Source organism: Tinamus guttatus, unplaced genomic scaffold (genome assembly GCF_059628265.1).
Source record: "Tinamus guttatus ecotype Peru unplaced genomic scaffold, ASM5962826v1 Tinamus_guttatus_pri_ptg000169l, whole genome shotgun sequence".
NCBI lineage: Eukaryota > Metazoa > Chordata > Aves > Tinamiformes > Tinamidae > Tinamus > Tinamus guttatus.
This window is the reverse complement of record NW_028288703.1, coordinates 66,446-93,600: the sequence shown is the minus strand read 5'-3', so window position 1 is coordinate 93,600 and position 27,155 is coordinate 66,446. Positions and strand designations below refer to the sequence as shown.

General features: G+C 43.9%; 1 protein-coding gene across 1 annotated transcript in view; it reads right to left on the bottom strand.

Moving 5' to 3' along the window:
• Positions 1–3,060: 3,060 nt before the first annotated feature.
• FGD3 (FYVE, RhoGEF and PH domain containing 3) overlaps positions 3,061–27,155 on the bottom strand; it is an 86,109-nt gene continuing 62,014 nt past the window's right edge. The window contains exons 8-19 of the mRNA XM_088522872.1: positions 26,872–27,010; positions 25,915–25,973; positions 24,356–24,502; positions 23,724–23,816; positions 23,265–23,344; positions 22,797–22,827; positions 22,186–22,287; positions 18,578–18,640; positions 13,062–13,184; positions 11,718–11,870; positions 9,016–9,156; positions 3,061–4,470 (exon numbers count right to left, since the gene is read on the bottom strand). Coding sequence (XP_088378998.1) covers positions 4,246–4,470; positions 9,016–9,156; positions 11,718–11,870; positions 13,062–13,184; positions 18,578–18,640; positions 22,186–22,287; positions 22,797–22,827; positions 23,265–23,344; positions 23,724–23,816; positions 24,356–24,502; positions 25,915–25,973; positions 26,872–27,010 — 1,356 coding nt within the window. The 3' untranslated portion in view covers positions 3,061–4,245. The remainder of the gene's footprint in view (positions 4,471–9,015; positions 9,157–11,717; positions 11,871–13,061; positions 13,185–18,577; positions 18,641–22,185; positions 22,288–22,796; positions 22,828–23,264; positions 23,345–23,723; positions 23,817–24,355; positions 24,503–25,914; positions 25,974–26,871; positions 27,011–27,155) is intronic.

Genomic DNA, 27,155 nt, shown 5'->3' with positions numbered 1-27,155 from the left:
TAGAGTTTCATTAAAACATCAGGTCATTCACTCCTGTCCTCGCCAAACTGAGCATGACTCCCCATGGATCAGTACCCGTTGCCTACACACCCCTCTCCTCTGCTTCGAGACCAATCTTTTAACTAAGCTTTTTGCGTGGAGAGGGGCTGGGGAAAGCACGGTGTAGGAAAAAGCACTGAGAAGAGGGAAGGCTCTTTTAAAATGTGCTGTCAGTCAAAGACAAATCAACATTGCAGTCCAGTCCCTAGGCTCATTCCAATGGATTGACAAGTTAATGCTATTCACTCCAGGTGAGGATTTGTTGTTTGAACTTCAAACCGCTTTGATAAGGCGCATCTGAATAACAGCCTTTTCTATGGCTCATGCTAACAGCAACTCTCCAAAGGCCGAGGTTAGTTGCAAGAGGCCTACGCAAGCCGGTTACAGCTCTGAAAGGTCTCTATGTCGGAGGTGGCAAGCAGAATTCCCCCCAGGATCCTGGATCACACCCGGGATGGGGGCAGGGACAGTCCGCACCTGCCCTCCGAACAGCCTGTTTGGCCCCTGCTTCGTTTTCCCGTTGCCCTCCGCCGACCTCCCGGGCCGCAGCCAAGGGAAGGCGGCCGAGGCGCGATCCGGGGAGCACGACGCGTCCCGCCGCGCGCCCCGGAGAGGGACACGGAGCAACGGGAGGCGCCTGCCCGGGGAAGGGGCCTGTTGACAGGATATGCACTCGCTTATATTTAGCGACCCACGTTCCCCGCTGCTAGTGAAAGACAGGCGGGGTAGGTTAACCACAACCTTGAGTCTAGTTTCACTATTGCTGGGCAGCTGTTTCTGAGAAACTACGCTGGGATGCAAAACAGGCAAGAAAACGCCTAATCGTTGGTTACCTCATCACCAAAGCAAAAGAACGAATGCTGCTGCATTTCATACTAAAAGGTAGAAGATTGTCTACTGATGTCTTTGTGCATTAATAAATGCCTTTGAAACCACCGGCTTTGATACAAAGCAAATAAATGAAGATACAGTTTCAGAGATGCACTGAAAACAATGCAACATCTATCTTCCAGAATAAAATAAAACTTTCAGTTTTATCATTTGACATAAGCTTTTTTTCCATTAACAGCCCAGAGGCTGGAAATTCAGTGTTTTGGACAAGAAGCATGAGACCTCCTTCCTTTCCTAAATCATTCGGATGGTTCCTGCTCTGGACAGAACCCCAGTGCAGGAGGCTCCGTTACACACGGCTGTGCCATCCCTGGGACTGACCGATTCACTGGGACATGGTGGAAGCAACAAAACATCTTAGACATAAGGAATATTTCTTTCTATTTTATGTTGCTCACAGGGACAGATATACCTGGGTTCAAGACAAATATATTTGTATAAAATATGAGTCTGAATTGACATGCTACTTTCAAAGACTCTGAATTAAACTGAAAACATATGCAACATTCACACAAAGCGCTGGAGGTTGTACAGTACATCTACGTGTCCTTGATGGACACAAGAGCTAAAATATCACAACCCTCTCCCTGCTCTTTCATATGCAGATATCTGTGTGAGCAAATCCAGGCATGTAGACACCTACTAAATCTGCAAAAGTTTAGTTCTAATGCAGAAACGATGGTACAAGAAGGATAAAAGGTAAGAAAACTAAGAAATTAGCGCTTTAGAGTCAAATACCTGCAAAGTTAAACCATTGCTTATAACAGTCCCAGTACTGCAGAGAATTCTGCGTGTCCTTTATCTTGCCCTGTTGACAACAGCAGAGACGCTCCACGTTGAGCAGAGTTAAACAACACACACTGGCCTTTGCAGGAGCTTTTGCTTCCTGTACTAAAGACCATCCCGTTCCCCTCCGTCCCTCTGACCACTACTGCAGCTCTCAGCTGCTACTTCTCATTCAACTCGTCATGTGAATAGTGACAATCGTCTTTTAGCAGCAGACAGTAAGAATGGCTACAAATTCAAGCAGTGACCACCCCAGCGATGACGGCAATCAAGGAATTCTGAAGAGCAGCATTGGTTTAGAGTCAGCCTCTGCAGTCACGTAACCAACACATCCTCCCAAGGTGCAGGTGAGGCCCCAGGCCCAGGGAAGCCACGTACCTTGGCCGGCTGTGGCTCTGGAAAGCCTGGCGATGGCCATGTCTGCTGGATCGCCATCGCTGTCAACACCTTTTGTCACTGCACATAGAGGAGGCTGCTGGCTGCATCCCCGTAAAGCTGCTCATGGATGGGGCACGTTCCTCCTCTGCCTCAGAAAGCCGCGCCGGCCACGCGCTTGCTGCAGAGCCAGCCGCTGCCCTCGCTGCTCCAGGCAACGACAGCAACAATTCCCCCTTTTTTATTTTTTCTTTTTTAAAAACTGTGGCAGCAGGTGAACTGAGGGGTATAAAATGATTCAAGATGCATTTTGACATGGCTATTTATAAAAAGAAAATGCTTATAAAAATGCAAAAAAAAAAAGTTTGCTGAAGGTTTTTTTCTTTGTTACTAAAAATGGAAAAACGAAAGATTTATTCCCTTTGGTTTGGTTTCACCCTTCTTCCTTCCCACATCTCTGTTGGCAACAAAGAAAAAAGGACAAAGCAAGGGGAGAAATACAAGAAAAACTGGAAAAACACAGCAGGATTACAAAAAGTGAATTCTCAAGGCAAGTGTGTTCTAAATCACTGCAATTGGAGAGAAGCTGAGGGGAGGAAATTACATACAGTGAAAAGAATTCCTTTTCATAGCCCATATGATAAAAAAGACCTTGTAAGAAACGTTTTTCACAATAATTGCTTGGGCAGGGGGTGGAAAGCACATGAAATTTTAACAGTAGCTGTTTAAACACACAGCTTCTATTTTTTTAGTATCACAAACTTCAAGGATATGATTTATTAAATCAATAATAATAAAAAACACTAAACACCACATCCTTTTCTGTAGGTATGAGAAACACCCACTTGTGCAGATCATGAATTTCCAACAATTCCAGCTGAAACTGGGACTCAATGGAGCAGTTGTTTCTTCCTACCAATATCAGAAAACGTGGAAGACTGAAGAGGAAACAAAAGTTAAACCAAACCATTTAAAAACCACAGTACTGTGACAGATTTTATTTCATTTTTATCAGTACTACATGCTTGCTACCACTAGGAACAGACATTCCTTTTTTAAAAAAACAAAAATAAAAAACAAAAAACAAGAAACCTACGTTAAATGTTGACCTAAAGCTTGCTGTGCCTTGGAGATCTGGCTCAGGAGTTAACTGCATGACTTTTTATTTAAATAGATAAGCACTGAAGTTTGAAAATAAGACAAATACAGGTGAACAGGAAAATTAAATTACAAATTCAGTTCATACAAATATCTCTTATTCTATGCACTAAATCCTGTGAATTAGCTCAGATCTTTTAAAAAATCTTAAAATACTTATGAAACATTATTTACAAATTATATAAATAAATCCTAGGTCACTTTTAAATTAACCAACAAAAAAGTCACCTTTTTGTACTGCGTGTACTAAAAATGTTCTTGTTTATTGATCATAACCCAGTTTGCAGTATAAAACAGTTGTTCACTTACATTAAAGTCGGTTCAAATAGAAGTAAGGAAGGTGTTGGCTTCAAAAGTAAACAAAACGATATCATAAATGCTTAAAATCAGTGAGGCTTCTGAATGTTCTTTCCTGCGCAGTTGGCAGTCACTTTTACAAGTCCCTTCTACAGTATTTGTCCTGCGAACCGGTCATCTCCAAGTAGCAGAGACAGAGTTTCAGCAAAGGAAAATACCCAGCACATTGCTCACACTTCACACGGACCTCGCACCGGGAGGGAACGACAGAGAACGGAATGTCAGTGGCCAGCACAAGCCTTTACAACATTTAACTTAAAGGCAGCATTTATAGAACTAATCACAGACTATACACATCCTGCACTGAACAGCAATCAAAAGGACTGGAAAATATACATTTAGGAAAACAAGAGACCGATGATTTTTCCGTTACCTTTGATAAAATTAATGCTTTTCTCCTTGTTTTTTGTTTTAAAACCAGCATCAACACCACCAACAACTACAACTACCTTTTCCTTTAACATAATATATGCCAGATAACTACTGTACGTGAGAAATGTACAATAAAAGGAGAGAAACCACTGAATTTCCTATGCAGACACATGAAAATATAAAGCCATACAGATTCCAAAGTGCTATGAATACCAAATTCAAGTGATGGTTGATAGCATGTACAAAAGAAATTAAATGGGACTTGCTCTAGGATTTGCCGAGTCCTTCAGGTGTATCTTCAGTTTCCCCTTTGGCTGCTTTGCTGAGAATTTCCATCCATTTCACCTGCAGTTCTTCGTCTTCTGCACTGAAATATACAGTCTGCTGGGACTGGCAAAGCTTAAAAACATGTTTCACTTCAAACTTCTCACCTGAACCTGGTAAACTGACTTCATATCCAGGCAGAGGAATAGGACGTGGGCTCCGTCCATCCTAAAAGAAGAAATAGCAAATGTAAGAAAAAACAACAACAACAAAAGAGCAACAGGTTGCATTTGGAATAGCAGGAATGAGGGACACTGCACGAGGAAGGTGGGTTTCCTGCCCCTGACACCAAGGAGGAGCGAAGATGCGCGTGGGGATGCAGAAGTGGACGCGGTGCCAGGGTGGCCTTCCCAGCCGGCTCGTGCACTGCACCTGCTTTCGCTTCCAAATTCGGTGACGTGGCTTAGGAAACAGCTAAGAGCCGGTACCGACTGCTTAAATAAAGCAAGGAAAGAAAACGATTTATTGGGACTTTTTTCTTGTTTAAGAGACTCCCTTTTTGCAATAATAATCCAGATGCAGCAACAGCAAAACTAGGGATTTTTAAGTAACTTCACATAACTTGCCTATTTTGTCTTTTGCCAACTACGGAAGCTGTTTTTATCAGGCACAGGCAATCGGATGCAGCTAACGGACCACACGGATTCCAGGGATCAGAACAGGCAGGGCCGAGGCTCCGGGGGGGTCTCCAGCCGTGCCGTGCCGGAGGCAGCAGCGCTCAGTGTCACTCGATGCAGACCCTGCTCTCCCCCGGGACACCCTCCTGCACACAGCGCGGGGACCCTCGCACGCCAAGATGCGGAACAAGCACCCACCGACGGCCTCTCTGATTTCCCCTGCTTCTTTTGAGAAGGCTTAGCAACATCTGTGTTTTTTCCACCCCTGACTGACTCCTTACCCACTTGAGACCTAGTCCAAAGCCTGCAAAAGGCAGGGAAAGACTGTCCGGATCGGAGCCCTGCCGAGAGGGCAAGGAGGAGGACGCGGCTCCTTGCAGAGGCCGTTAAAGCTTCACATAAACACCATCAACAAACCAGCCACAAATACTTCTCCAAAGCCCTCAACATCACAACATCTCAACGACTTTCTTATTTTCTAGAAGCAAATCACTTTGGTCCTAAGAAAGTTTTCTTAGGAATTTTGGCTTGGAACAAGTCTGGTATTATTACATATAGTAACTCTCACTATCCAGAGATTTGCACTCTGCATTTCCCTCAAATCCACTACTTTGGCAGCTAACTGGGACTCCTTAAATCTGTATTTCTCCTCCCTGCAAGCAAGTTGGTGTCAGAGCTCAGGATCTAGTTTTTCATCCTACAGACCGCCAAGGCAGAACGAGAAGTTTCAATCCAGACCTTCAAAACAACAGATTGACTTCTCTATCCATCTTTTCTTACAAGGTTTTGAAGCAAATTCTCTTCTTTCTGCTCAGTCATGGCAGTTGCACAGATTCAGTTCCAGGACAGATGAAACTGGTACTTCTGCACATAAGTGAAGCTGTGGACTTTATTGTCATGCATAAAATCTCACACAAAACTTAAACTGTGAATACTCAGGGGATTAATTTCCTCCTCTTGGAACAAGCAAAAAGCACAAGAGCAGTTTTCTTGCTCTTGTTGTTCTGAAGGCTGAGTCTCATATTTCCATTTGTGCTGGAGTCCTTCTTCAGCGTGAGAAACGGGGTGCAGAGGATGAAAGCTGTCAGGGCCTCCAGTGCATCAAGAGCTCCAGTTTCAGTTTGGCTTATTCCTCCTTCCCAGGAGGCAGCTATTCTTCTTGTTCCTTAAAAAATAATCCCACAACTCTTGAACACAAAACTTTTATGGTCACACTTTATTTGGTCTGTGTTTCAAGACCTTTAAAGCCATTGTTGGAACATGATTCCCCAGAGGCACCTCTTCTTTAGGCACTGAAGTGCTCTCCCCCTCACCCATTTTTTTTTAACCTTTTTGGAAAGAAAACTTCTGCAATTGATATGCTGTTTATCCAAGCCATGGCAAGCCCTGCACTTCAATGCTCCCTGAGAACAATTTGCCACCACAACTTGCAACTAGGGCAATAGTTTTGCTTTCTTTAGAAATGCCCCGAGTTGCTCTCTGGGGTTGTGACTTATTCAGCAATCGGGACTGATGATTCTGTAACATTTAGCAATTCACATATTTAGAAGTTCAAATGTTAAGTCACAGAACTAATTTTGGTACAATTAACTGCTGCTTTTCAATTTCTGTTGCACTCTCAGCAGTCATACCGCTCCAAAGAGGTTTGTAAGATGCAACGAGGTTTTTATACAAAACAGATAATGATGTTTGGGAAAATAAGACTCAAAAATGAGCGGATTTCTGGCACTCAGCGGTGAGGACAGTACTTCTGAAAGAGTCTTTTCTCAAAAGTTTAGTGTGTATTATGTAAATCAGAACTAGTATTAAAGTTAGGTTAGTATTAAGGATGGAAATTGGATTTCTCCATATTTTTTTCCTTCTCTGGATGCAAACTGCAGATGGTATGTGAGTGGGAATGGTAGGCCCTTGCAGTAGGGACTCATTTTTATTTTTCACAGTCTCAGCCAGCAACCATGATTCCTCACAGTAAATCCAGGCTGGGTTATTGAATGCAAGACAGATTAACCTTGTCCTGTTCGCTTTCTTGCTACTTTAGTGGGTGATTTATCTCACATCTGAAATAGTTGAAGAAACTAACCACTAAATTTAACTGTCATAAAATGGACAATCAGTGTCAAAGGTGCCCTTTCTCCCTAAAATATAGCCTGCTACTAATAATATCAAAAGAGGCTCAGGATCAAATGTGGCAGTACTGGAGGAAATCTTATAGCATCTGAAGCACAGAAGTTCCCCAACTCCCCACCCTGATCTTGCTTGGCTTGCAGGAGAGGGACTGGACAACCAGGCATCACCCTGCACACTAAATGCAGCTGTTTTATGTCCCATGGTTTCACCAATGCTGTTCTGAGTCACCGGTTGGGCACTAGGACAGATTCCCATTCTAGGTCAAGGTGCTGCTTTCTCTCAACTTCTGCTTGCAGACACCTCTTGGGTGACATGTGAGACTCTTGGGTGCACAAGGCTGGAGAACCTACAGCCCTTCCCCTTGATGCTCACCCTCTTCCCCTAAGCTCATTTGTGTGTTAGGAATGAACGTACCCAATAAAACACGAGAGGCTGGAGAGCGCTCGGGGCAGATTTATCGTGGCACCTGCTGCAGTGAGCACCCTGCTTGTTCCTAGTCCCAACAGGGCTTGGTTTGGTTTGCAGTGGTCCTACGCAGAGGGGCAGCTTTCACCTCACTTGGCAAGTTTTGCAGGCAAGTCATTCTCTCTGCTTTGCTTTTTAAAGCTTTTACTTTCTCCTAGGGGTGACTCCAAACACATCCACACAGGCTGCTTGTGTTGCATTAGTTTGAGTGTTTTGAGGGTTTTGCAGCTTGTGATTTCAGTCATGCATCTCCTGCAGACTAGACGGGAGCTTGGGCAGCTCCCGGTCCATGGGATCACTTGGACACTTACCCAGGATGGGGTTTGAATTCTAGATGAAGCCAGGTCAGCCTGTGTCTGAAACGCCGAGCTGAAGCTCCCAGCTTCTCGAGCACTGTGCTTAAAACACTCCAAAATATTGGCTTAAAATTAAAGGTGCTCTTTCTAACGAGAAGCAAAGCAAACACAGTTCTAGGGATGATGTGTGCTTGTTGTCGAGCACATGCTATTGAGTAAACTTTACTTTGGTTACCTTTACAAAGTTACTGAGAGAATTCAAAAAGTAATTAAAATGAGGCAGCTAACATTTCCAGGAGTTCAGGGTAATTGGCAGCTGTTGTTCCCAGGCTGTTCCCAGCCACAGTGGCACAGACTGATGCTAATCAGAAGACGCCGCCACTCCATACGACTGCGGCTACTCCGGGGCAGCAGCACGCTGAATTCTGACCGGGCTCCTCCTTCCACCCCAACAGCCACAAAATCAAACAAAGCCACAGATAAACATGCCAAATATAAAACAGGATGCAGAGAAATTCACTTCAGAGTTGTCATTCTACATTACCAGCATCAAGAGGCATGACTTGAATTTCTATCTTAGAGTTTATTTGACTTTCATGACACGCAAATGCCAGCTAGCTTCAACGTCGCTCTGTTAAAAGTAAATGCTTTCCACAGTGTAACTATTTCAAGTAAAGATAAAATGAGATAAGGCCATAGCAGGAGCTCTGCCACATACTTTCCAGTAACATCTATACTTCCAAAGACACCTCTACCCCCAACCCAGAACTAGAACTGGAATAATAATGAAAAAAAAAAATAGTAAAAAGGCTTGAACCAGTATTTGCTATATTCATACCACTTCACAGCTCTACATCTTTTGTGGAAAAGTGCTTTCCCCATTGACAGAGTAATAAAAACTTTTGAACATACCTCTCTGAAATCTCTGGAAAACAAAATGCGACTGAAGTAACTTCACTCTTCTTTGTTAACAAAGAAAAAAGAAAAGAAAAGCTCTAAGCCCAAATGTTTGCTTGCAACTATATCAGTAACTACTGCAGATGAGAAGGAAATTTGAAATCTCTGGAGCTTTGTACTAAATTCACACCACCACACTCATTTTTGGTGCTGAAATCAAGTCACATCCTTTGACTTTTTTTCCCTCAGTTGGTCATATTTAAACTTAAGCCCTTTTTGCTGAATGATACCCCTCATGAACGTGACTTTACCTGGCTACTTCCTTGCAGATACAAAACAAGAGGTTCACTCTTGGGAATGGTCACCCACATTTTATGCCAAGTCTTCCCTTTTTCAAGGAATTGGAGGTAGCTACTGAAGAGGCTGTTTTCAGCTGCCAATATGCTTTGCTTCTGAAAAAAAAGAAACAAAAAAAAAAGTTATGTTGCCGTTCATGCTCATGTGGACGGAACACACTGAATTAAATATAAAACACACTGCATTTAAGTTGTCTGGAATCGCACAATACAGGAGGGCAAATGCTGGGCAGTCTATAACCGAAGTGCAGTCATTGCCACATACAGCAAGAATGAGCAGCTTCCAGGTGATGGAGACAGATGCTGAGCTGCTGTTCCCGGCGGACAGGCTGTTAAATTCCACTTCCACAGCGTAAGCCCAGAAGGACAATTAAGAGGACACCACTAGTTTCCTGCTTAGCAAAGTGGCTGGGAGATGATTTTACATGAACGACACCGGTGTCTCAGGACACGCGGGCTGCCTCGGCAGGGGACGGCGTCGCTGCCAGGCGCGCGGGATACGGGGACGCGAGGCTGCCGATGGAAACAGCTCTGGTGTGGGACCTGTTCTGACACTGCCCCCTTTGAAATCTGCCTCAGCGCATGGCGTGCCCCAGGTAGTTTGGGAAAGGACAAGGGAAAAAAAATGTGTCTTTCAAAATTGCAGTCTTATTCCATCTGTACTCGGTGAGTTTGGTTCCCTCTGCCAGAAACCGTGTCCCAGGTTGTCTCTGTGCTTGCTTTGGATTGCTGTCACAGGGAGGGCAGGGGAAATATCTCAAATTTGGAATGAATACTGGGCAGGCAATAGTGAAAAGATGAGGAAGAACAGGAGTACTGGGTTGTTGTCTTTGGGGCTGAAAGAGAGCACAGGTTTAGCAGCTGATTTCTGCAGCATTGGTATCGATGGACATGCTTGCACGTGGGTGCAAAGATAACGCGGTGATCCGTATGAGAGCACTCTGTGGCAAACAACATAGAAAAAAATCCTGATGGAAACCAAAGAAAGAGAATTCCAGTTCATGTTAGATTTTACACAGAAGTCTCTTGAGGATTTCTGGCATCTTCTAAGAGTGTTTGTAAAGTGGAAAACTCCTCAGCTGCTATTGCGCTCATTAACAAAGTTTAATGTAGAGAGGAGGGAAATAAAGGGCTGCTCTGATCCTTTTTGTCTATGTAACTTTTCTTGCATTTTACCTGATCCTTTGAAGATTTATCACAAGGCTAGAAGTCTATATGAATGAAAATGACTCTTCCTTGGCTTTATACAGTAGTAATCTGCTTTTAGAATTAAAGCCACAGGTCACATCTCACTGGTTTGCTTTTTGGCTTTTCAGATTAGCAGAGCCCTCTGAAGGGTAAGTGCAGCTTCTTGCTTTACTGGCAAACAGCTCTGCTGAAACAGTGCTAGAAAGTTCACAGTGAGATACCCCAGCTGCATACTGAGTGCTCTCCACCCATAGCCCTAACTGTACAGCTTATCTGAAGCTTTTAATGGTATCAGCACCTGGCTCCAGAGCCCTGCGGATGCAGCAGCTCAGGAAGGGCTGTGTGTGCAGATTCGGATTCTGTGGATCCAGATGGGCTGGGGTGCAGAGCACAGGGCACCCGAGCCGGGGGTCTGCTGGGGCAAATCCACATTTCTTGCTCAGGCACCGTAACTTGCTCCTGCAGAGGGGCACAACAGCATTGGAAGGCTCTTTGAAGGTCTATGAAAGGTGGCTTCCAGGAAAGCATTTTCCAGGTTTTTCAGTATAGGTTTCAACTGTTTGTCCATTTCCCAGGGTATGTGGCAGTGTGTGTGTGTGTCATCTTTTTAGTACATAATGGCTTCTGGTTGTACTTCACAGGTAAAATAAATAAAAATCTTTTCTTCAAGGTGTACTGTAGAAAGTGTGGCATGTACTAGAACTCCCAGCTTTGCCCATAGTCTAGAAAAAGCATTGGTAAGAGAAAGTTCAGTTGTTGTGGATGAGGATAAAACAAACATGTTTGTCAGTATATTTAGGTACTTCAAATGCTGGTCTTGTTCTTGCTAAAAAGATCAAAGTAAGCTGTGCTGTTGTCATGGTATAAAGACTGTGGCAACTGTGGAGAAGTAGTTTGTGTAGTATAATTGGCAAAAATCACATTCTGGATAAAGCTCCATCCTGATAGTCTTTGAAAAAAAGATCCTATCCTTTTGCATGATCAATGAAGGGAAAGATTATTCCAATGATATTTTGAGATGATATGAAATATTAGAGGTGCCAGACTCTCCCTAAATACTTCTACGTGGAGTTAAAAGGGCAAAAACAAATCTTATTTTGCCAAGTTTAGCCAACAACTGTTGTGAATAACTCAAGACTGGAAACACAGAATAATTAGAAAAATCCAGAAGGTCCTTCTCATTTCTGTTACTTAGGCAGACGAGGTCCAGCCCCAAAATCCGTGTGTATCCTGCTACGTATGAGAAGCACACCCACTCACGAGCAGAACTCAGGCTGCCTGCCCATTCAATGCCCATTATATGCCACATAGGGCCCCCACTGGGGTAACTGTCATGTAGGGGCAAATATCATAGTGGGAAAAAAACAACCAAACACTCCAAAAAGCCCCCCAGACAACAGCCTCCATATATCCCCTAGAGCCTCCCGAGGGCACTGGCCCACTGCAAGTATGTTGGTTAGATGCCATACCTCTGCGGCCAGTCTCTTCTTCTGTTCTCCTCCTGCTTCAAATCCAGGGCTGCAAGGGCTTCCTGACAGCTGCAGGAAACAGTCTTTGCACACCCGATTATGGCGGCTGTTGTCTGCAAGTGGTTTAAACTCAGAGCATTTTGCACAGATCACCTGCATCGGGAAGACAGCACTTTACTTCTCAGCCATTATTAAAGCACAAGACGTCTTATTTACGCTCTAAACAAAGGGACTTGCAGAGGGGATGTTATGGCTATTGCAGAAGGGATGTTATTAAATAAAATTCTGAAAGCTAATGTAAGTACAAGATAAAATAGCCAATATTATATTTGCCTTATTTACCTCGAATTAGAACTATTTTTTGTGGTCCTCTACTGTACACTAAGATACTAAAGAAAACATGTGCCTTTTGCGAAATACTTAGAAGTAACCTTTTTTTTTTCTCTCCATATACAGAAGCCTTTATGAGTCAATAAGGACCTAGGTTTAGGAACTGAAGCATCCAAATTTTTCAAATATTTCTAGAACACAGGGCAGTATATTATCCATGGAAAAATATCTGTCTGCTGCCAAATTAACAACTTAAGACTCCTTTCTTTATTTTCTAAGAGCACACAAGGAAACATCCATCCCACGGAACAAGAGCGATGGCTCTACAGCTGCGCAGCCTGGTTTGCGCTTCACTTCCAACTCTGCCACTTGCTGTGGAGCAGCTGCACCGAGGAGAGAAACGATTCCCTGAGGTCCAGCAGACAGGCAGTCCATGGTATTTGTCATCCAGTCCTAATTTACTACATATTACCACCCCACATACGCCCATCAGTTACAAGGGTAAGACACTAATCGGCACACAGGTTGACAGCCTTAGCTCAGCGCTGCATGCAAGTGTTAAGTGCAGCACCATTCTGCCAAGCCATACAAACAAAAGATAGTGAGAATTTTTAGAAATATGATGATCTTTCCTTGAGGCAGACTAACTTCTTCAATTTGAATGCTATTGCCATATCAGCAAAACACCGCATAACCAACAACTGTTTAACAATAAATTATTAATAATGTAATTCTTGTTATCTTTCTGTCCGTGGGGGAAAGCTTTTATTTCATTTCTTTAATAATACTGAGCCTTTCAGCAGAACATTTTAAACCTGTAAAAGTGTTATTTCATGATTTTAATCATTATTAAATACAAGTCAAGATTGAAAATCCCAATTCCAGTACAACAACGTCACCTCCATAGTAGTTTTATTTCAAAGGCCAAGATTGAGGTTTCTTTAAACTCCCTAACTATATATTTAGATCTCTTTTCATCTGAAAATTTATATCCATTTGCCACATGATACTTACTGCCCCGCACTGCTTACAGTGGTGTCTCCTTTTAGTGATGGAGTTAAAGCTTTCGCTGCAGCTCTTGCAAGCCTGTTTCTCTTTGTCTCGCTTGGATTTGGAAGATTTCCTACAGGAATCAGTCTGAAATGAAAAGTACAATTACGTGATTTTTTTTTTTTTAATTATCACAAAGCAATTCACTGAATTATCCTGTTGACAAAGATCCTCTCCAGGCTTCACACCATCCAGATCATTTAGGAAAGAATTCACGTTGACACCACCAATGGCCTGAGGTTAGAACGGAAGGGCAGCCGCAGACCTCAGGAGTTTCCGACCTTGCGAACGTGCTGCAACTTGCCTGGCCTGGGGGAGGAGATGTGAAACGTGGGAAACATGGCTTGCCTGAAGAGGCAAATGGTGCAGGTCATGGATGTCACACCACCCAACTTCAAGCACCTGAAGAAACATTAGCACTCGGAGATCCAGGTGGAGATTAATCCCACTGTACGTTACATAAACTTCCCGGCTCCTTGACACCCCTCTTCCCTCTAAACTGCATGTGCACCTGAAGTTGCAAGGTTTACATGAGCAAAAATAACTGACTCAACATATGTGTCCTTCCTCAGAGGCTCAGGTTCAGAGCAGGATGTGGGCACCTTGCGGGTGGGAGGGAGGCAGACGCTTTTCAGATGAGCAGAAGCTGCCACTGGATCACTGGGCAAGTTTTCCCAGCACAGGGGAAATCCTGTCATTTTCCCAAACCTGCTGCCTTAATAGTTAGGATTAACCTACAGAGGCCACAAATACGTATTTTCAGGCCACTTTAAAAGTCAAGTTTCCCAAGCTTTGATTCCCGTGGAGCAGCGCAGCAGCACAGCTGGCCGAGCCAGCAGCACCGTGAGCCCTGGGCACGCAGGAGCTGCGCGGCGCCTCTCAGGAGCTTTTGAGGACAAAAGGTAGAAACTGATCTTGCACTTAAGGGCAGTTCAGAAACAAGTTCAGCTCCACAGCAGAGGAAAGTCTTGTGAACCAGAAAGTGAGATCACAAGATGAGTCGCAGGGATGCGCAAGCCTGTCTGCCTTCTGTCTACCTCATAGTCTGACTCATCTCATTGCCCGTTTTCCCCCAAAACCTCTGCTGAGGAGAAAACTGAGTTATCCTCAGCTGTCCTTCCCATCATTCAGTCCAACCCGTTTTCTTTCTTTCAGTGTTCTTAATCTTTGCATTTTCTTTGGTCCTCAATATCACTGATGCACCAGGTTCTCTTCTCTTTGTAAAGCACACATTTCGCTTCTCTTGTCCTTTATTTTTTCTCCACAAAAAAGATGAAGAGACACAGACAGGCCTGGCTGCCTGACTGCTGACACTGCTCACATCCTCCAGCATCTCGACATCCCCTGGGTCCAAAGCAAAGCACAATGTCTTTCAGCAGAGCTATTGAAACCGCCCTGGTTTCTAACAGCATTACACAACGAAACCACAACTAATCGCTTCTAATTGCGTCTTTCATTTCTATTATCTCCCCTCGGGCTGCAGAAGCGACCTTTCCACCTCGCACACGCACGGGCCGTGTTCCGCAGGGCGGCCTGGCGGCCGACGGGCTCGCGGGCCCCACGGCCGCAGCTCCGGGGCCAGCCCCACGCGAGCGGCGCGGGGGTCACTGCGCTCAGAGCCACGCGGGGCCGGACCACGGCTGAGCAGTGCCTGGGATGAGGCACGGGGAAACACATTCCTCTGACTGCGACGGCCTGCTCCAAGCCAGCCACACAATGAGGGCAACTTGATCTACTTGCACTGAGCAGCAGCAACGCACAGGGCAGCACTTCTAACTCTATTGCATATATGGGCTAAAGTAATCCAATTCTCCTTAATTACTTTCACAACTCTGACTTTGCTGCCAGCACTAGTTTTCATGACACTTCTCCTTGCACAGACTAGGGATGGATTCCCCTTAACTTGTTAGATGACTGCTAGATATTTTTACATTAATAGCAAAAAAACAAGTCTTTTGATTCTTACATTAACTACTTGATTCACTCGTGTTACTGGAACCGTAGGAACAGAAATGAAGGCATCATTAGTCTTGTGAGCTGTTACTGGAAGGCAATCTTTAAAAATGCCAAGCAAAACTAGATCTTGCCTTTTGATCAATACCTGCATATGCCTGCATAAGAAAAATGCTTCAAGTCCTTCAGCTTGAATAGAATTAAACCTATTTCTCCATGAAACAATCTATTTGATTTGTAGTTCAATGGGAATCTCCACCACCACTAAAATACTCATCTCCACCGTAGACAGGAGTCAAGCTGAAGCTGAATATTTCCTCTGAGGGATCTCACTGACTTCCTCCATACTGTTAAACAGCCTGGACAGTGTTTGCTTCCAGGAATGCAAGATCCATGTATTCAACAGAGGAAGAAAGCAGAGGGGGCATTATGTTGGACAAGATTTTCAGGAGGAAAACTACTGAAGATTGTGAAGGAGCTTTTTTAGACCATTGTATTTTAGCTCATGCTGTGGTGTACAAGCACTTCCTATTAATATCAATCACAAAGGGCCCTTTGTAAAGGCACCTCTAAATGTTTAATAAATATTAACAAAAACCAGCAATGTTTCTTAACACTAGGAGAGTACAACGACAATACAAAAGAGTTGTATTCTCTTTACAACTTGGCAAATTCCAGCAAGCAATACAGAAGAAAAGCCAAGTGACTCAATATCGTGATACTTTACTGCTGATCCTGGTAATGAAATAAGAGATACTTGGCCATCAGTCCCTGTGAAAAGCCTGGGACTTGGCTGCCCACCCATCCCTCAGGAAGCGGCCAGGCAGCCACCTCTGCAAGGGAGAGGCTCTTGTGCAAAGCGAGGACACGCAGGGACTGCACAAGCCCCGCTCGGCAAGGGCTCAGGCACTCCACGACTGCCCCTTCTCTTACTCTAGCTACGTTATTCACCGCTGACGTGTGTGCAGAGGGAGGCCAGCACAGAGCTGCCCTGGCCTCGACTGGAGCCTCTCGCTCCTAACGCACTCGCATGACCGCTGTGGTGCTCGCCCCTCTTGGGGCATCCGGCAGCCCTATTTTGACATTAGCAACACTGATGTGAACAAGCGCTTGTGTGAGATCTGCTCACAGCCAGGATACAAAACAGCTTCTTTCAGGCTGGGCTGCATTGACCTCCAAAGCTGCTTCTACTCTACAGTTGATTAAATTCTCAATAGACAGTGACAAATGCCCTGCTCAAGTTTTAAAATTCTGGTGGAAAAAAGAATGCATGTCCCCATGACGGGTACAGCGCTACAGCTACGGGACTGTAAGGTCTAGGCCTGCAGCTGGAAGCAGACTCTGCTGCATCATTAGTGAACTGCTGGAGTCTCCAGCGGCTTCTGAAAAGCCAGGAAGAAACACTGAAGACCCCATAGTAACAGCAGGAAATACGACAGGCTCAGGAGACTGATTTTTCTGTCATTTATTAATTGCTCTGTATTTCTGTAGCTAAAAAAACATCTCCGTGTTACACATGCAGTATATAGCAGGGACACAGGCTGATGAGATGCTTATATAGGCAGACACATGAGCAACAGAAGTGTTTCAAATCCTTCTGTTCTCCTTCTGGTTGTACAGCTGTGTATTTTCCATTTGCAAAGGATGTGCTCGCACTTGTACACACAGAGGCAGAACTCCAGTAGGTGCTTCTGGAAAAGCTGCACGAGCATGAGAAATCCTACTTTGCAACGCCACAGAGCCCCTCGATTAGTTCTCTACATAGTGATGCAAGACTCTATGCAAGACAGCCTTCCACTGGGTTGTACTTTGCTTGTGCACAAAGAAAGTTTAGCATTAAACTATGTGAACTGTGCAGCAAGCAGCTACCACAGTGCTGCACAGCAAGGGGATTTTGCCTCCTGCACTATGTTTTTGCTCCCTGGTTATGCTAACCCGCAGCCCCTCAGGTCCCCGCGGTTCCTCACCAGCTCAGCAGCAGCACAGGAAGGAGCCAGGAGTTTGCTGACCACCACTACCACCAAGTGGTTTGCACGTGGAAGCTGCTCAGCACAAAATGCACTTCTTGCTCATGCAGCTGGAGATGTTTTTAAATGGATGTCATCAATAAGGTTAATATTTTTAAAGCTGCAACTGGCATCCGAATTCATTGCTCACACTGACATATCCATTTGTTACAACAGGGCAGGATGCGATACAGAAAACAACACTATGCATTCAGAGGACTTTCAGCTTTGATCATTTTTATCATTTCCATTTTTATTTCTATTTATGAAACTTATTTTTCTTTCTTAAATATATAATTTAACATAATTACTTAATACATCAAGGTCTACTATGCAAACCACTGAAATTCTACTATCAGTTAAGGGGATCCAAATATTTACATTTTACTTAGTTAGAACTCAAATTTATTTTAAGATCAACTGATTTTTTTACGTGCTTGTTTTTAGAAGCTACTTAAAGATATCTTTTCACTAGGTCTCTAGCTCACCACAGCATCTGTAGGCCAAATAAAAGTGGCACTGAACCTGACTATAAAAAAAGCCAAAGCTGCTTATGGAAAGTACAAAATATGAGCAAACAGTAAAGCGCACGTTATTTCAAGCACATTTATTTTTTAATAAAAACCCATTCTTGCCCATGCAGGTCAGCTTGTTGACTTGGCAACTTCCCCCTGACACTCTCTGACCTGTGCCAGGAGGTCACAAGTTGGCCAGAGGCCTGGAGGAGCCTGCTCAGGGGCTCCTTTATTTCCAAAAAGGTCAGGCCAGTATCTAATATCCTATAGCACGTCTCGGCAGCTGTTGCTTGCGGGTTTTCTTCCTCCTCAGTAAACTCAGCTGACCTAAAACATTTCCTGAGTATCTGTTATTCTCAGAAGACATTTTAGGAGGGAGAGATAAGAATGCTAAAGAGACCTTATTAAGGGCTCAAATCCTCTTTTTAAAGCAGCACTGGTTTGACTCAGCAGCAAAGTGCTACGCGCAGCAAAATTAAAAATACTTTTAAAAGTACATTTTGATTTTGTAGCAACCAAACACTGAAAGGCAAAATACGTATGAAAGCACTACCATATCCTCCCCGATATGGGCAGAAAAAAAGAAAGGACACTATGAAAAAAGTGTTAATCAAAATTTGGTTCTGGAGTTGAAATTCTGAGCTACATAACGTAAACCTTTCAAGTAAGTGTCCTTCTTTCTCTCTCCCCCAATCCATCATAGCTCCCTAGTCAAATTAAAAGATACATATAGATATATCTATATATGTCAATTCCAGTTTTACAATTTGTGCAGCACACATACATCTGGAACAGGAAGATTTGAATTCACTGACAGTGCAAATTCTGCGAGCAGCTGGGGGTGTAGCTCAGATAAGAAATTAAGAATAGTTGCAGCAACAGAAAACAGAATATAGAAAGATGCACTGAAATAACTCTTTTTTCCTGCTATGATAGAAACATAAACACCACCACCACCACCCATGCAGCCCTGCTCTACCGTAGGTATTAGCTTCAAATCACTTACCCCTCCAAATGCACCACCACCATCTGCCCCTGGCATAGATTCGACAGAGCTGGTGCTTGCTATCTGAAGGAAACACAATGACACAAACACTTCAGTGTACTAATTCTTCCTAAAATATATCAAACATTAAAAAGAAAACAGAACTTAGCCCTGACTTCTCAGCTGTTCTGCTTGTGAATTCACTGGGCTTGCATGGGCACTCAGGCCCTCTCAGTCCCCAAACCTGTGCACTGACTCGCGTGCCTGCTCCCCTGTTGGTGTGCAGCAACCTGGCAGATTCCGAATTGCATTTCTCATTTGACCTCTATAAACCAAAAGGGCACGTGATTTATGTGGTCATTTGAAAAGTACTTGCTTTTTTCTTTTTTTTTTTCCCCTCTTAATTGCAAGATGTTCCTTAATGGCTGGTATAAAACATAAATGCAAATTTATGTTTTATACATAAACCTGAGGGCAAATGACAAGCTTGTTACATGAAATGGCATCCTAACGGAAGGATATTTAACCTGGCATTGCCTTGTAGGGATGCTTTGTTCTCAGAGGAGGAGGCTCTTCACAATCAAGCCTCCCATCCTACCTGCAGGCCAATCTTCCTGTGCCAATCACGTGTTTTGAGCTCAGTCACAGCTCCATTTTAAAGCAAAAAGGTTTTACTGCCGCTGTTAGAGACGACCTGAGCTGCAGCACCAAGAAAGCAATCGGACAGAAGGGGCTGGCTCTGCTGTCTGTCCCCAGCACTTACACCCGAAGCCGACCTCGCCGCCGTGGAGAAGAGGCAGGGCGAGCAGCGAGGCGAGCTGTGCGCACGGCCGCGGCCACCGCTCCCCTCGGGAGGGCTGTCCGCCAAGGAGGACTCTCTGAGGGGAAGGAGCTGCCTCAGCCAAGGCCAGGCCACACGGTCTCCCTCCAGCCACCTCCATGTGCCTCTGCAAAGAACAACCATCCTCTCGTCCTGCGGCTGTGCGGAAAGGGGGCTCTCAACAGAAACCAGCCTGGGCGCCGGAGCTCATCCTGCCCAGCAAGGACACGAGGCTGCTCCGACACAGGAGAACAAGAGTGAGAGTGAACAAGGGGGGAGAGAAAACGGGCTCTGGAGGAGAGATGGAGAAACCTCCAGCACATTTAGTGAAAGGGCAGAAAGGCTCTTGTGGCCCTTCCAGATCCCTTCTCCTTTTTGCTTGGAATCACATGCCGAATACATTATAAACGTCAAATACACAAATAACAACGTACCCCAGAATAGTCAGCTCTAGGGCAAGGAAAAGAAAAGCAAGGGGAAAAAGAAGTAATATAACAGCCTCCAAAAATTACAATTTAATGAACAAAGGCAGTCCTAGCGCTCAGAACTGGAGGCTGCCACTTCCACAGAGCTCAGTGCCCTGCAGAGCAGGTACCACTTTTCCCTGAGAGTTTGCTAATAACACACAGACTGGGTTCTTCCCCCACACCAGGCCTTTCTCTTCTGAGATTAAACAGCTACCAGATGGTCCTTTCCTTGGCAGAAGTTTTGCATAGGACAAAAAGAAGAAACATTTACCTAGCCTTAAAATATGACAGGTGAAGACAGAGAGCAGGGAGTTGCATGTCCTCTTGCTCAAGGAATAAACCACAGTGAGACCCTGAGGTTTCCCAAAGCATCTTTAAAAGACTATGGTTACAATGATGAACTGGCAGGCAACGATGCTGTGCAGCCACCTTGCTACTGTCAGACCTCTGCACCTGCAAGAAACTGTAAATCTTGTGTAGGAGAAACAGGGGCTGAGGATCAGCCCTTAATGCCTGCATGAGACTATGCAAGTCAGCAGGGAAAAGGAAAGCATGCTAAGAATCGCGTCCAAAGACACGCAGCAGTCACAAACTACTGCAATTAATCACAAACATTGTAGCATATACAATGCATAGCCATGGATGAGAGAAAGGATGTGAGGAGAATAACTTGACTCATTTTCTACAAGATTACTTGAGAGTACAAGAGTCCCCTTTCTAGTAGCTGTTACAGATCTGAACAGGGATCCACAAAAGCATACCTACCTTTTGACTCATGACAGCAAAAAAGGAAAATCACTATAATTTTTTTCTCTATTTTTTTCTTCAGTATCCCATAATGATGCAAGACCTGTGCAGTGGATAGCAGCCACAGCAGAACACGGCTACAAAGGATGCTCTCCAGAACTGCAGTTTTCCTTACAGAAACGCACTCAGCAGTTTTAACTGACAGCATGTTAATTTCTGCCACATTTAGCTTGAACTCAGTTTTCAAAGTTGATTATCTAGATAACCCAATTTGAAAAAGCAGGTTAGCATTCTGGCACAAGGGAAATGATTACGCATATTGTGTTCATACCAAAGGCAGGAGATAAACCAGAGTTCTGTTCTGCCCCACTTTTATGAAAGAGGGGAGTATAAGCAAGTGGCTGTGCCACTAGCACAGAAGCCAAATACAATGAAATGCAGAAATAAGACACACTTATGAGGTCGAACAGGCACCGTGTCTCAACTGGCTAGAGAGACTTGTGCTCGTTATGAGCAAAAAGATATTTTTCTATCAGAGCATCTTGGTCCTGAAGTTGCAGTTCGGGATCTCAAGAGCTCCTAAAATGAGTTAACTTTAAAAGGCATTTTTCTTTTTCTTTTTTCTTTTTTTTTCTTTTTTATGCTTTTAAATGGAGTGTTTTCAGCTGATGAATAGTTCATGAGGAATAAGCTACAGCTAAGCTACGCTTGCAGCAATGGGATCCTGGACTCCGCGGAGGTTCGCAGAGATCTCCCTTGTCAGGCACTCCTTGTCACTGCGAGGGGAGGGATGTGCAGCACCTCTCCTGAGCCCCCAGCAAACCAATCTGCTCCTGTGCTCCAAGATCTATCACGTTTGGCCACGACACCATCAATCCACAGGCAGCTCTGCACAGAATCCCAGGAGTTTCTCTATCCCAGACCCTTTTCCCTTTAGTTTTTAAGTAAATGACTTAGCCCCCGGTCATTATCAGAATCTCAAGTTAAATTAAGAGATACTGTTATCATACTCATTCTCATGTGACCTTTTCCAAAAAGAAGTTCTTAGTAAACACAGCAGGGAGCAAATCATTACAATCCTGCTAAAACAGAACACACTTTTGCATATGTAGTTAAAGATTCTATTTATTCTATGTCTGGAATCTGTTTATCAATCTACAAGACAGCATTGTTAAGACCTCTATATAATTTCTCAATTTCCTTTCAACTCTTTCAAGTTAAAAATACAGAGTTCAAGCTGCATCTCTGATGAGTTGGGGGAGAGGTAATGCACAAAATATTGCAGGCACACAGCATCACTCCAGAGAGCCAACCTCTCACAGCACTGAAGAACTACACCTATTATGCTAAACGAGCCACTAGTCTGGAAAACATGACTGATAGGTCTCTGCCTTGGGTAATTTATTCCATAACTGCATGGCTGGATAACTATGACTGATATGGATTTCAGAGCCAGGGAAATGGAGCTGACTGTAATAATGTAATATAAAAATCAAGAACAAGACCATAGCATTTTACACTTAGTTGTTTAAGTCCATTTCAACTGTTGTTAAAACCTTTATAGCAAAGAATGTCAATTAAGCAGTTATACTTACTGATGAATCGGGGAGGTGGTCCTCTTCTTGAGAAAAAGAGCTATTAAAGGCTCTAAACGTTTCACTGTTCTGTTTGTGCTTTTCGATTGTTGCTTGGATGACCTGAGACAAAAATCCGATCAGAGAGAGTTACAAAAACAGTCCTGGAAAAATTATTTCATAGGAAACATATTAGAAATATCATTTTAGTGAATAAACCCTCATATTTGTATAAAAGAAACTTAAAAATCTTAGTGACTAAGAAAGCTATTGCAAGCTCACTAATGTTAACTTAAAAGCCAAGAACGCTATCTGTCAATGTTTCTACATTTCAGCCTTCAAGAATATAATATTTATTTCAGGACCTAGGATTTTTTTTCTTCTCTGACTGCAGCTGGGGACTGCAGGAATGGGAATCCACCCAAAGACTATGTGCACCCCACACAGAAAGCAGGTCAGCAGTGCAACCTCAGCAGGAGCACAAGAATTCTCCACAAGCTGCTCTGCCAATTGGACTACCGAGCCTCCGCGCACAGCCTCATTCACTCAGAACCCCCAAAAGATGGTTTTTAAAAACAGAAAGTGCTGACTGTACGGTGATTTCCACCCATAACATACTGTTTTTGCATTACCTGAATCCATTCCCTCTTCTCCTCTTCTGTCCTGTAAAAACAGAAGAAAAATACACAGACCTTATTATTCTACTTTCAATATTTTCAGTAAATCTAATTATTTATATTTTCCAAATATTTATATCTATCAGGATTTTCACTTAGAGAGGCATTAAACATTGCCTCTAACATTGTTAATAATTATTTACCTTTATTACCAAACAAAATAAATGCCAAATACATGCAAATTATCACCTCAGTGAAATCCCTAAGCATTACTATCAACATCTCACACATCTAGCAAAGGAAATCAACATTAATAGGTTCTGACTTAGGACCAATGAATTTTCTTAGGTATGTTACATAATTATTTCTGCTACCCATCTCCTCCTGATTTAAAGTTATGTCATACTAGCGCTGTCATATTCCCTAGGTATAGATTCCTACACAAATATTCCCAAACCTTGAAAAGCAGAACAAACACCATACCTGGCTTGCAGCTCCAGTGATCTCTTTTTTCCTGTTATTGAAAACGTATGAGCCACATTTTGCTTGGCAATTTCTTGGACCTGCAAAAGCAACAAGTCTTGCTTGTCTCCATCTTATTTTAATCATTTTTAATGACTCCCAAATTCAATGCTCATTCTTTGTGATATTTAGGGTGAGAGGATCGCTCAGATAAAACGCAGTGCAAAGGTTGGAATGACAAAGGATCCTTTCCATAACCATTTTTCTGGTGACTAAACTCCAAACTCCGTATCACCAATTGGCCCCATGCAATGGTAGGGGAAAAAGTGAGTTCCTGCCTCTGGCAGATAACAATGTAAAGCTTTCAATCAAAGTATGTTTACAGCCACTATTTTTTTAAACTTGCTTTCCATTATCTCATAATGATAAATCATTAAAAAAAAAAAAAGAAAAAAGAAAAAAAAAAAGTGAGACTCAAACCTGCAGTCCTGCAATGTCCATTTTCTCTCGAACACTGAACTTCTGGCCTATCAGCCTCAGTTTTGGCACACAGTAGAGCACCATGCTGTTAAACTGTAGCAAGGGAAGATGATAAATGCAGTGGTTATGGGCAGGACAGGGCTTACATGTTAACAGTTTAGGACTCTGGCGCAGCTTCCTCTAAAACGTAACTCTCCAGGAGGGATTTGAGGATTGGCTGGGATCACACATCGCTATGTGCAGGCAGGGGACAGACAGAGGCACCTTGGGCAGTCCCTGCTCCTCCTCCCTCTCCTTCCCGTGCCTGCTCTCTCTGGCACCAGTTCAGCTGCCTCGAAAGCCAACGAGGGTCCGTGTCTCAGCCGGGTGGGAGCTGGACACCCCAGCCAGCGACACAGCCCCCGTGGGCGCCCGGCAGGAACGTTGCCCTCCTCGGAGCCGCGCGGGAAAGCGCCCTCGGAGCTGACAAACCACCAGCCAGGAACCACACGGGAGGAGGAGGAGGAAGGAACTCTCCGAAAGAAAAGCCTCCCGTGGGTGAAAGCTGCTCATACCGAGACCAGGAGGATAGAGGAGCGGCTGCTTCACAGCACAGCCCTGGGAAGAGCAGAGCAACAGAGAGAAAGACTCACCAGGAATAAATACCTATCCTGCGCCGTGCCGTTTTTGGCTGAAAGTTTCTGAATGTGTCCTTCTTTAATGAGTTCATTGGCTGGGTTTACAATATCCTCTTCACCGCCAAGTCGCTCGTAGACTTCCAAAAGCTTGTGCATCTTTTCCTGTAAGTGCAGGAAAGCCCCAGCATTGCTTCTATTTCATATAAAATCCTATAAACATTAAAATTCCTTCCCAGTCAGTATTCAAACTGATATAGGTGACCAGTTCCTCCCCTTGCAGCTGTTACATTAAGTGCTGCAGCAGTTTTAACATATCAAAATAAGAAAGCTGCTTAAATCCTGCTACTGAGTAATAGCATTTGGAAAGGTTTGGCTTCCAAGCCACAAGCTGAGCTGATATGCTCCGCATGGCACTGTCAGCACATGATGAGAAAGGGAGCGCAGATGTCCCTGCAATTACACTGAGAAACATGCCCCAAAACATCTGCAAAGCACACCTGAATCCCTCTATAGATTAAGCTGGAATTTCAGGTCTTCATACACTTTGCATATTCTCATTTGACTTGAAATATTTCATTGTACATACACACCACCCCAATTCCTGTCCTCAGCTCAATTCCTCTGACCAAAGATTAAATAAATGAATGCACTGCAAAGCAAAATGGAAGTGGAGGGGGGAAAAAAATATCCTCAAAACTGAGAGTTCCTAACAGGAGAGCTCCTGTCTGTGGAGCTGCTAAAGGGTAACGACAGAAACATTCACAATAAAACATGCTCTTCTCAAGATGTACTGCATTTGAACAGAAATAGATGGTTTCAAAACTGGATTTCCTGGGACATTTGAAAATACCCAGACACCAGCTGCCTCCTGCACAATAACGGCAGTGGGGTCCCACGCATCCCCGCGGGGACGGGCAGCGTGACGGGACGGGCTGCCTGCCAGCCTGCAAAGGGGAACTCAACCCACGGCCCTGGTCTGGGAGAGCAAAACGTGGCCCTGCCTCCAAATACCCGAATACCTGCCCCCTGGAACCACTCATAGTGCTTCTAAGCCAAAAAAAAATCATGTATAAATCCAACCAACCAACAGGAAGAGCAATGGAAAAATGGGGGAGAAAGAGATAGAAGCTGACTGAAGTTAAGATGAAAACATACACGCACATAAATTATGCTAACATACAGTCTAAAAGGCCTCACTGAAGAGCTTTAAGGTGAAGCTTCCAAAGCCTGCATTGCCTCCGTCTGCCCAGCCTTTGAATTCAGGAAGTTTACCAAAGCTACTGATACACACTAACATTTCTGTGCATTGAAATCAAACCAGAACCACCCTTAGTCCTGTAGGACTTGCACTAAAAGTAAAACAAAATCTGCAAGAACATCTTATGTCTAAATCTAGTTAGAAGACCTAAAAGTAATGAAGTCTAAAGGGAGCTACGACACCCAACTTACGTTTAAACCCTACTACACTGCATTTGAGGTCTCTCTGGTTTTACTTCAGTGAGACTATGACAACGGAGAATGGTGGGTTCAGGTGAACGTTTCAGGTGACAGTCCCACCTGCAGTGGCTACTCACCATCTTGCGTATGGCTGCATTCGAATGGTTGGCTGCCGTAGAGATGAGCTCCAGGGACTCTGCAATTAAAGTAGCAACAGTTACATACAACAGATTTTATAAATATATATATAAATCATTCTACAGATTATATCTGTTAATAGCACAGTTCTTTTCATCTCCCTGATCAGTGTTTCTGCTGCGAGACAATTATTTCAAAAGCAATTGTCCTTTTGCAAACTGAAGAGAATATTTATAAGCAGTTGCTTATACAATCAGTTCTGTGGGTTTAGCTGGATCACACATACCTAGTCATCTATCTTTCTCTCCTAAAAGTGCAGCCAAATCAAAGCACAAGAGTCAAATAATAATAATAATAAAAACTTTTATGAACGAGCCTACCTCTTACAGTTAATTTAGGTTTCACTCAAGCCTTCACACATTTGAAGAATGTTTTCCCAGAACAGGGCTTGTGCGCTTATAGTACCATAAATTCTACTTAAAATTTTCCCAGCAGAATTACAAGCTCCTCCAAACCAACAGAAGTCTTTCTCTCCTCTTTCTCTGTGCTGATCAATTCTAAACTGTATTCTTGAAAGCCTATATACTCAGGTCAGTTTTTATTTTCCTTCTCTAACTCTTGCAAGGATGTCCTCCTATATTTGTATTTGGACATAAAACGGATTAAATGAAAAATCCAGAGTTGTTTCAAGGCACCTTTCTGCAGCAGCTACCATGTAGCACTTTTGTTACTGTTTATTTGCCAAAACTGCCCTCATTCCCAGGGTTGACACATCAGCCCTGTCCTCCACTCCAGAAGGAGCCTGTCCTGCTTCGTGCTGAATTGGCCAGCGCCTGGTTAGGTCTCATCTGCATTTCTACTACTGGCCCTACAAGAAGGCATCCAAACACCCTCGGGAAGGAAAAGCTCTCCCGCGTTCGACCGTGCTCATCAGATGGACAGGAGCTTACACGTACTTTCGGCATCTTTCCTGTCGGGAGACTCCTCTGGGAGTTTCTTTAGGTAGTCCTTGAGGAGCAGCTCGTAGCGGGGGATGCGCTGCACCGGCTCCAGCATGTGATGCTGCAGGGTCAGGTTTCCGCACACCTCCTGTTTCTGCAGCCAAGACAAGCACAGCAGGGTTGGGGTTGGTCCATCTCTGGTGTTAAACACAAGCTCATGCACAGGCAGAGGCACCAAAGAAACCTCCTCAAGTTATCAGTGCTGACAGGTTTCATGTGAACCTTCGACCCTCATCCCT